The following is a 10,205-nucleotide window of genomic DNA, read 5'->3' as shown; positions in this document are numbered from 1 at the left end:
TATATATATATATATATATATATATATGCGTGTATGTCTTTGTATCTGTTTTTGTCCTCCAGCACTGCTTGACAACCAGTGATGATGTATTTAATAACCTAGCAGTTCGACAAAAGTAATCAATAAAATAAGTACCAAGCTTTAAAAAGAAAATTAGTTCAGGAGTCGATTGATTTGACTAAGACTTCTTCAAGTCAGTGCCCCAGCATGGCCACAGTCTAATGACAGAAACAATTAGAAGATAAAAGATAAACACAAATGGTAAAATTGATTTAAATCTAAAATGGGTTCTAATCTTGCACTTTGTCACAAAAGAATATCTTATGTAGTGACATAGTGCAGTATAAACAATTGGGTTTTCTGAATATCGTAGGATTTCCAACTTATCTTGAAAACTTGTGACACACATACATGGCACTGTGCCTAATGAAAATGTTTGTTCATAATGATTTCTTGACCTATGAGGAACAGCAGCCAAATCCCCTTCAAATCTCATGCACGTACTGTCTCATAAGTAAAGAATACATTAGATGATATTGTAGTTCTTAAAAACAGATGAGAGAGTCACGGTTGGAGTGTCTTTGATCATGCATCTGCTAAACAGCAGCAATATCACTTCCATTGACAGTATCATCATCATCATTATCAAATCTGACATCCCTGTTGTCATCATCTCTAATTTCTTCTCCACTTTTGTCTATTAATTAAATTATCTTGTATAAATATTTTCATTAGATGCAAGCATGGCTGTATGGTTTAATAAGTTTTCTTCCTAACCACATTGATTTGGGTTCAATTCCTTGGGCAAGTGACTTCTACTTCAGCCCCAGGTTGACAAAGGCTTGTGAGTGGATTTGATAGATAGAAACTGGAAGTAGTTTCTAGGCGGTGAGCTGGCAGAAACGTTAGCACACCGGGCGAAATGCTTAGCAGTATTTCATCTACCGTTATGTTCTGAGTTCAAATTCCGCCGAGGTCAAATTTGCCTTTCATCCTTTTGGGGTCGGTAAATTAAGTACCAGTTACGCACTGGGGTCGATGTAATTGACTTAATTCCTTTGTCTGTCCTTGTTTGTCCCCTCTATATTTAGCCCCTTGTGGGCAATAAAGAAATAAGAAACTGAAAGAAGCCCATCATATGTGTGTGCCTGTATTTGTTTTGTTTTTTTATGGTATGTGATATTTGTAAACAAATACCACTGTCCTAGAAGTGGTATTATTTTTCCAATCTTCCATGGATGCATGTCTGACTATAGGGAAGATACTAACCTTGGGAACTTGAAAGGCATTCAGCCATAGAAAAATTTGCCTCAGTAAACTCAATCCAACTCATGCAATCAAATGAGCATTGAAATGACGATGTATTGATATCTTAATCCCCACAACATAAGTTTTCTTATCTTCCTCACCATCAACACCACCCTCTCCACCAACTCCATCCTCACCATCAACATTATCCTCAGATTCTCTGGCCATATTGGAAGTGATATAATCAGCTGTTTTGTGACCTTGCTCCAATATCAGACATTGTTGTTTTTGTTGTTTAACTCTTTTTTTCTTCTTTTTTAACTCTTGCAGAAATTCTCAGAGCGGATCTCAATCCCAGGTTATTTCAGACAGCTACAAAGAGTCTGAGAAATGTCAGGAAACTGATGAGGATGCATTACTGCAGAAAAAGGTACTTTAATATAAATACGTTCGCTATAACTCTGAACCCTGGTTACTCTTATTAATTCCTTCCAACTCCTGAAGTGTGAAAGTATATGGCCCAGTGGCTGGGAGTGTTGATTGCAAGATCATACTTTCAATTGCCAGATAATTGTGTTCTTGAGCAAGACACTTCATTTCATCTCGCTCCTATCCACTCAGCCATAATTGAGTAATTCTGCACTGGGCCGGTGTCTCATTCAGGGTAATGTTGTGATCTGAGTCACGTATGTTCCATAGAAATGAATAACCACCCCTATGACTCAAGATAATAATACCTAACCCCCTTAAACCCAAATTTATTTAAATGCTGATCCTTTACTGCAAAAAAAAAAAGTACTTTAATACATTCACTACAGCTCTGAACTCTGAGTATTTTCATTTCTTTCCAATTCTCTAAACCAAAGTTTATTTAAATAATAGCAGCTAAAAGATAAAATGAGAAGCTTGCTATTCTCTCTATCTCTCTCTCTCTCTCTCTCTCTCTCTTTTGTCTCTCTCTCTCTCTCTCTCTCACACACATCCTTTACCTTTTAAGTTTACCACTTCATATCTTTCTATATCTGGGTCTTCTGGCAGGGGGGCAGTGAGGGAGGGGTCCTGTCATTTGTCTTCTTTCTTGGTTTCTTGTCTTTTTCTTTTTTCTTTCTGTTCGTATTCCTCTTGTGCTTTTTTTTTTCTGGTACAAAGATAGAATTCAATTTGTTTGGGATTTAAAAGAAATTAATTTACTCTTCCTTGTTGATATAACATTATTTCTATTCTGTTGATCTACATTTTTTTTCTTTGCTATGTTAGTTACAAGTAGTTTTCTTAACTACCTAAGCTGTCACTGCTCACATTACTTTCAGCCAGAAGATTCAATCTTTCTTGTCTCCTATGTTAATATAAATGGAATTTGCCAATTTAAGCTATCTACAACCAGATACAAAACCCACTCATGAAATTACAGAGGGTAGTTGGATGGGTTGCTTCTGATTATTATCATGTTTCTTTTATATTATATATTAAAACATTATTATTATTGAGTGAGAGAGCAGTGCATGCCATCAAAGTGACACTGGGGTAAGATATACAAAGCCCAGTATACCTATCTTGACTACCCGTCTGATAAGGGTATACCAGGCGCATGTATCACAACTATATGTTCGCAACATGGTGATCTCATATCAAGATGAACAGCGTGTGACCTTGCAGGTGGGGCCCTGTTAGAATTTAATTTTCTTCAGGCCAAGTAGCCTGTCCTGTTCAAAAGGTCCCTGAATAAGGTTTGTTTAAGGATGTTGAGCAAAACACCCATGTTTCCAGAGGTGAATTATTCAAACTCCAAAGAATTCCTCTCAACACATGGCTATGATGCTCTCCCACTATTTCTGCTCAACTGGTTAAGGTCAAGCAACTGACAAGCAGAATAATTGTTGTAGCCCATCTTTTTATACCAAGTCAAAACAATGTACATGATAACACTTCCAATCAATTAAGATCAGAAGCCATGAGAGCCAATGCCTGGTACTGTATCATCATCATCATCATCATCATCATTATTTTTATTCAAAATGTCATTTTAGTAAATGAGCTTTTATTGGGTAAATCTCTGAAATTTTCTTAGGGTTTTTTTTTTTATGTGTGTGTGTGTGTGTGTCTTGGTAGGGTCTTTACGCCAAAAATAATAAACACACACACTGGTTCAAAATCATTTTTCTATCATTAGTCAACTAGTTAAATATCTATCTAACTAACTAACTAATTGGTCGTTTGTTTTCTGTGTTGGTTAAACAATGAAATGGTTGTGTGTTTGTCAAGGTACTTCTGTCACTATTCATGACCCCCATCAATGACATATCCTCTCTCTCTCTTCAAGGTCTACCTTGAGTCTATCTGAGAATTAGTCTTATGCTCGTGTGTATGTGTATGTTAGATGTGTGATTGCTTACAAGAGAAGGAAAGGGTGAAAGTAAACAAAGAATATGTACCTGTACACATGCATGTGTGTGTGTATGCTTGTACGTACTTAGAGTAAAATATATTTGTATTTAAAATATATTTTCTATAGACATGCTGATAGAGTAAAGATAACTGTGGTCATTATACCTCTGCCTGTGTCATGTAGTCTCTGCTAAACTCCTAGAAGTCAGCCTGACGTATGCTGTATTTTGGTTCTAACGATCATCCTCCATGAATTTTATGCTGTAAGTCACATTCCTGGTCTTACAGTTAATACTAGGGTTGAAGGTTATATACAATGCAGCTTTTATCAGTAAGTGGTCTTTTTGAAAAGGTTTACTCTCAAGTTGATAGATCTACCAAAGAATACAGTTACTGTAATGTCAAATGGCTTGTTATGAATGATAGATTTAATTATGTAGAATGATTTAGTCATGAGGATTTTTAATCAAGGCCGATCAACATTTAAGTGTCATTTGTGTTTACTTTTTTGTAAATAGAAAGATGTATATATGATGATGTATATGGAAAGCTGTGTGTATGTGTGTATATATATATATATATATATATAAAGAGAGGAAGAGCAAGAGAAAGGCTGTACTGTAAGAAGCTTGCTTCCCAACCACATAGTTCAAGGCTGTGTTCCACTGTGTGACACCTTGGACAAGAGTCTTCTACTATAGTCGCAGGCTAGCCAAAGCCTTGTGAGTGGATTTGGTAGACAGAAACTGCATGAAGCTTGTGTGTGTGTGTTTGTCTATTTCCCACCACTGCTTCACAACCAGTGTTGGTTTATTTACATCCCCACAGCAGTGATTTGGCAACAAGATAGCGATGAAGTAAGTACCAGGCTTTAAAAAAATAAATAAATGAGTGTTGGAGGTTGACTGGTTTGACTAAAACCCTTCAAGGCATTGCCCCAGCATGGCAGCAGTCCAATGACTGAAAACAAATAAAAGATAAAAGATTCCTAATACAATATGATGAGTAATTTTGATGAATAATTCTGCTAACTTTTCTTGCAAGAAGCAAAGATAAATATTTACTTGAATGATATAAAATAATAATGACAAGATAAGAAATTCTAATTTAGGTGGAGGTTTTTATATTGGGAGTTTTCTTTTTGGTTTTGCTCTTTTTTATCATGATAAAGGTCCTTTGTCAGTTTCAACGATGAGCATTTAATTGTGCTCTCAACTGAACATAGAACATAGCATTCAATGTATAAAGAGCTGATGATGATGGGGGGACAAATGCTTGAAAGCACTAATTGGTTGACATGCAGAAACAAAGCGATGTATCTGGCTAGCCATACTTGTTAGGAAAATAGAAAATGTTCTAAAACTTTGGCACTTTGTAAAATAAAAATAAGAATGGTTTGTACAAAGTGATGTAGTGTAGTATGCATAAAAACACTTGTATATATATGTATGTATGTACCGTAAATCCTTGAGTATAGTCCGCCATTGAGTATAATAATACGCAGGGGATTTTTGGGGGGCTGTACCTCTGAAAAACCTAAACCTTGTGTATAATATGCACCCCTTCTCTAACTTGAGTCAAGGAGGTCTATATAACGTCCTTGGTTTGTAAACATATATACGGTAACGTCCTTTATTATTATTGTATATATAACATAATGCAAACGTGTAGCTTTTTTGTGCACTTTGCAGAAAATAAAGAAATAACAGTAATAACGTCAGTGAAAAATAAATATTAAGTTAATTGCCTTTCACATATTTATCATTTAGAAAATTTTGCTTAGAAAATATTTTTCATTTTTAACCTCATATATAGTACGCACTAGGGATTTTGACCCTTAAATTTTGGGAAAAAAGTGCGGATTATACTTGAGGATTTACGGTATGTATACAGGCATGTATGTATGTATGACTTTAGGCAAAGGCATGGTCATGTGGTGAAGCAGTTTGCTTCCCAACCATGTTATTTCAAGTCCAGTGCCGTGCATGGCATCTTGGGTAATTGTCTTCTACTATAGCCTCAGGCCAACCAAAGCCTTGAGAGCGGATTTGATAGACAGAAACTGAAAGAAGAACATTGCACACGTGTGTGTATTTGTGTGTTAGTTTACATTTCACTCACATCTGTGAAATTTGTGACACAATGTGCTGGTGGTGATGGTGTCAGTTTCTTTTCAACAAATCATCCATTTGCTTCACACCTTCAAAACCGAATGGAATAAGACATCACTTGTTGGAGAAACAGATAGGTGCTAGTGACAGGAAGAGCATCAAACTGAAATAGTCATCTAACCTGTACAAGTATGGAAAAACAGACGTAAAAAAAAAAACAATATGCATGCAGATAGACATAGTTGAAAATATGAAATTTGTGACATTCATAGAGCAAGGGAAACAACTCACAATTATTAAACTGAGCTAATCTTTTAAAAATAGAGATAAAGAATTTAAATGTCTGACCCTTATACTGTTCACATGTATGTGTCGTAGTTTTTGCTCAGATCTGTGTTGCAGATATTTCTTTCAAAAACATTACATTTTTCTTATGCTTTGTATCTGCTTCAGTCATTAGCTTGTAGGCGGTTATGCTGAGACCTTCAAGAATTTTAGTTGCAAAAAATCTTTGCCAGTACTTTTTTTTTTAAAGCCTGGTACTTATTCTATCATCCTCTTTTGATGAACTGCTAAGTTATGGAAATGGGAACATAAACACAGCAACACCGGCTGTCAAGTGATGGTAGGGAACAAACAGACATAAGCACATACACATATATACAATGGGCTTGTTTCTGTTTTGTTGTTTACCAAATCCACTCACAAGGCTTTGGTAGGCACATGCCTAAAGTTCCACACAATGGAACTGAACCCAGAACTATGTGGTTGGAATGCAAACTTCTTACCACATAACCATGCCTAAAATACTTATTCAGAAATGTGTCTATTTATTGTGCTTGCTAGGGGATTTCTTGAGCTTTTAAAATCAACCATTGTTGTTTTCACCACCACTTGCACAAGTTACCAAGGGTGGAGTAACTTATTTAAGCCTTTCACTCTCAGTGGTACATTAGTCATTGGTGACTTTGTTCCCATATTCTCAACTCTGGGCTCTCCCTTCCTCTCCCAGGTTTTGTTGGGTTTTAATTCTCATCAATGCTTCTGTATCTTTATTTTGTTCAAGATAGAGGGGTTAGCCCTATGCAAACCCACCTTTACGTCTGGGAAGTGGTAGTTCATATTGGTCAGGCCTCTGTCCTTTACCTGCCCAACATGAGAGAAGCTTGTGCTCAGCTGGCATAGCTCAGGGTCATTAGGGCTTACAAGCCACCACATCATAACGAGCACTGGACTTTGCAGTGAAAGAATGGATTAAGTATCTCTCCAAAAAGTTTGCCACTGCTTTTAGATGAGTGATCAACTATGATAGTACCCATATTATTATCAGAATTGTAGGGACAGACAATTACTACAGTACCAATACATTCAGAATTATAGACAAATATATAAATGGATTAAGTCATATTTATATGCATTCAATCTTGCTGTTAAATTAGACACCCAATTAGAGAGAGAGAGAGAGAGAGAGTTATAGCCTGGTAGACAAAATGCAGTTCAGCTTTGTTTGAGGAAGAGTCACTATTGATGTTATTTTCATAGTCAGGCAACTGCAAGAGAATTACTTAGCTAAGAATAAACCATAATATGTGGCATTCGTTGATCTAGAGAAAGCTTTTGATAGAATGCCTCTCTGTGTAAATATGGTGGACTCTGAGGAAGCTAGGGGTAGATGAGTGGCTGGTGAAAGGCTGTACAAAGACACTGTCAGTAAGGTGAGAGTTAACCATGAGTACAGCAAAGAATTTTGTGTACAGGTAAGGGTTCATCAAGACTCAGTCCTTAGTCCCTTCCTTTTCATCATTGTCCTCCAGGCCATAACAGAAGAATTGAAGGCCAGCAGCCTCTGAGAATTACTATATGCTGATGATCTTGCCCTATAGCAGATTCTATATCAGAATTAGGCAAGAAATTCCAGGTAGGGTAGCAAAACCTGGAATTTAAGTGCCCCAAGGTTAACTTAAAAAAGGCTAAGCTCCTAGTAAGCAAGAAAACTGACAGGACCCTACCCTCCTCAAGTAGGTAGCTCTGTTCAATTTGTAAGAAAGGTGTACGCAGGAACTCCATACAGTGTACCAAGTGTAAACTATAGACACACAAGAGGTGCAGTTGATTAATTAGGAAGGTTAAGGTAGGGGTACTTCTTGTGGTACCAGTTCCAAATATGTGAATTCTGAATTCAAACCCTGCCTCCTAGCTTCAGAAAAAGAAAGAGAAATCATTGACGCTTCTGTCAATAATTCTGAGCATGAGAAATTTTACAAACAATTGGAAAACCAATGGAAATACAATTTTCCTTGGTTCGAAAGATCAATTACAGTGCAACAGTGATTAGTAAATAAGGAATTGTTGATAAAGTATATAAGGCAAAGGGTTAGCAGAAAAGTTTGCACGTGGTGTTTCTCTCAGCTTTTTATTTAAACATTCTTATTTATTACAAGTCTTGGAAACTTAGATTTTATTTAACTTAAAAACTCTTTCCAAATAATGACTTGAACCTTTTCCTTAAAGAGCTGAAATTTAAACTGTTTTTGTGTGTGTGTGTGTGAGTTACAAGTTTGTTCTGGTAACATAAAAATCTGGAGTTCTGGAGCTGATGAACTCTTTGAATGCACTTTCAACATCGGTTTGAATTTTGAGCTCTTTCTCTCACAAGAAACCATCAAGGTGCTTGAAAAAGAGATAGTCAGTAGGAGAAAGGTCTGGGTAATAAGCTGGGTGGGGAAGAACTTCGTAACCAAGTTCCCTTGACTTCTGGAGTGTCATTAGTGAAGCCTGTGATCAAGCATTGTCATGTGTGTGTTTCTATTTTCCTTTTTTTCATCATGCAGATCATAAAAATTGTTGGTGAAAGAATAGTATAGCATATTCCACTCTAACAGTGATGTGGAAGAAAATACTCAGAATACAGATCTGTTGCTTAATTATGCAATATATATATATCATCGTCATCATCGTTTAACATCCACTTTCCATGTTGGCATGGGTTGGATGATTTGACTGAGGACTGGTAAGCCAGAAGGCTGCACCAGGCTCCAATCTGATCTAACAAGGTTTCTACAGTTGGATGCCCTTCCTAATGCTAACCACTCCGAGAGTGTAGTGGGTGCTTTTTACATGCCACCAGTGCAAGGGCCACTCAGGTAGCACTGGCATCGACCTATATATATATTATATAGTTTAATTAAACAAGTTGTCTGAAATATAACCATACTCTTTATACTAATAAAATTCAACTTTTGATAAATTATATATGCTATGTCCTGAGTTCATATCTGGTCTAGGTTAATGGTCAAAACTGAGGGTTTTATACTTAAATCAGAAACAATTATTTTCTTGTGACCCATTTTATATTCTGCTGTTTTTTAAATCTGAACAAAGTCAACTTTGCTCTACTATCCTAAAGGCTGACATATCAATAAAATAAGCCCATTTCAAATACTGGAGTCTGTCTAAATGGTTTCGGTACCCATCTAGCTAAATCTGAGGGCTATGTGACTATGTAAGGAATCAGTAATGTAAGGTATTACATGTCCAAGTTAAATATTGCTTTCTGAACATTAATCTTTTTAATGCCAACCAATTTAAGATCAGCACCACTTCAGTTCTATAATACAAACTTTCTTTTAATGTGAAGTAAATTAAAAGTTTCCATCTTAACCTATGTTCCAAACAGCAGCTTAACAATAACAAAGTTATTTTCAAACTTAATTGGAACAAAGACAGCATATTTCAATAAAAATATATGGTTATGACTTTTAAAAAAAAAAAAATAATAATCTGTGTTTCAGGAAGGATTAAGGATCAGCATTATGAAGAAACTTGACGTTCTCCGTGATGCAAAGCAAAGTGTGGAAAGAGAAATCCTGGAAATCAACAGTTTGGGTGAAAAGGTTTGTTTATTTTACTTTCAAACTTTTTTTTTATGACTAAATTACCATAAGAAATTTCTGAATGTGTTTGGAACCAACTAATTTCGATGATATTCTTTCTGATTATATTAAGTGACTTCCTTTGTGTCTGTGTGTGTGTGATAAACACCAGCTTATAACATTTGTTGGGAACAAATTATATCATATCGGTGGTGCTTCCTTTCAAAAACCAAATGTGCTTGGCCAGAGTTATAGTGTTGGGTCTCTCCAAGATGTTGGAGGACTTGTGGTTGTTAAAGCAGGTTCTGAAGGGGCCTTCAGTTGCCCCCACATACTTTTGCACGGTTAGTTGCCCGTTTGGTCCTATGGTTGTTACATCTGCTTTGCATACGACAATCTCCAGCTATCATTATCATCATTGTTTAACATCCGCCTTCCATGCTAGTATGATTCATATGTGGGTGTGTATATTTATGTTGTGTATATATATATATATATATATATATATACATACACATGATATGTATGTATCTGTGTGTGTGTGAGTATATATACATACATACATTCATTCATATATATATATATATAT

General features: G+C 36.0%; 1 protein-coding gene across 2 annotated transcripts in view; it reads left to right on the top strand.

Annotated features, from left to right (window-relative positions):
- Nucleotides 1–10,045, top strand: part of LOC106883358 (bromodomain-containing protein DDB_G0270170) — a 212,788-nt gene extending 202,743 nt beyond the window's left edge. For both annotated transcript variants that reach the window (XM_052973507.1, XM_052973506.1), the window contains exons 10-11: nt 1,579–1,678; nt 9,536–10,045. In XM_052973507.1, the coding sequence (XP_052829467.1) occupies nt 1,579–1,678; nt 9,536–9,673 (238 nt within the window). In that variant the 3' untranslated portion in view covers nt 9,674–10,045. The remainder of the gene's footprint in view (nt 1–1,578; nt 1,679–9,535) is intronic.
- Nucleotides 10,046–10,205: the final 160 nt, after the last annotated feature.

This window comes from Octopus bimaculoides, chromosome 16 (genome assembly GCF_001194135.2).
Source record: "Octopus bimaculoides isolate UCB-OBI-ISO-001 chromosome 16, ASM119413v2, whole genome shotgun sequence".
NCBI lineage: Eukaryota > Metazoa > Mollusca > Cephalopoda > Octopoda > Octopodidae > Octopus > Octopus bimaculoides.
The sequence above is the reverse complement of the archived record's forward strand: the minus strand, read 5'-3'. Positions and strand labels throughout refer to the sequence as shown.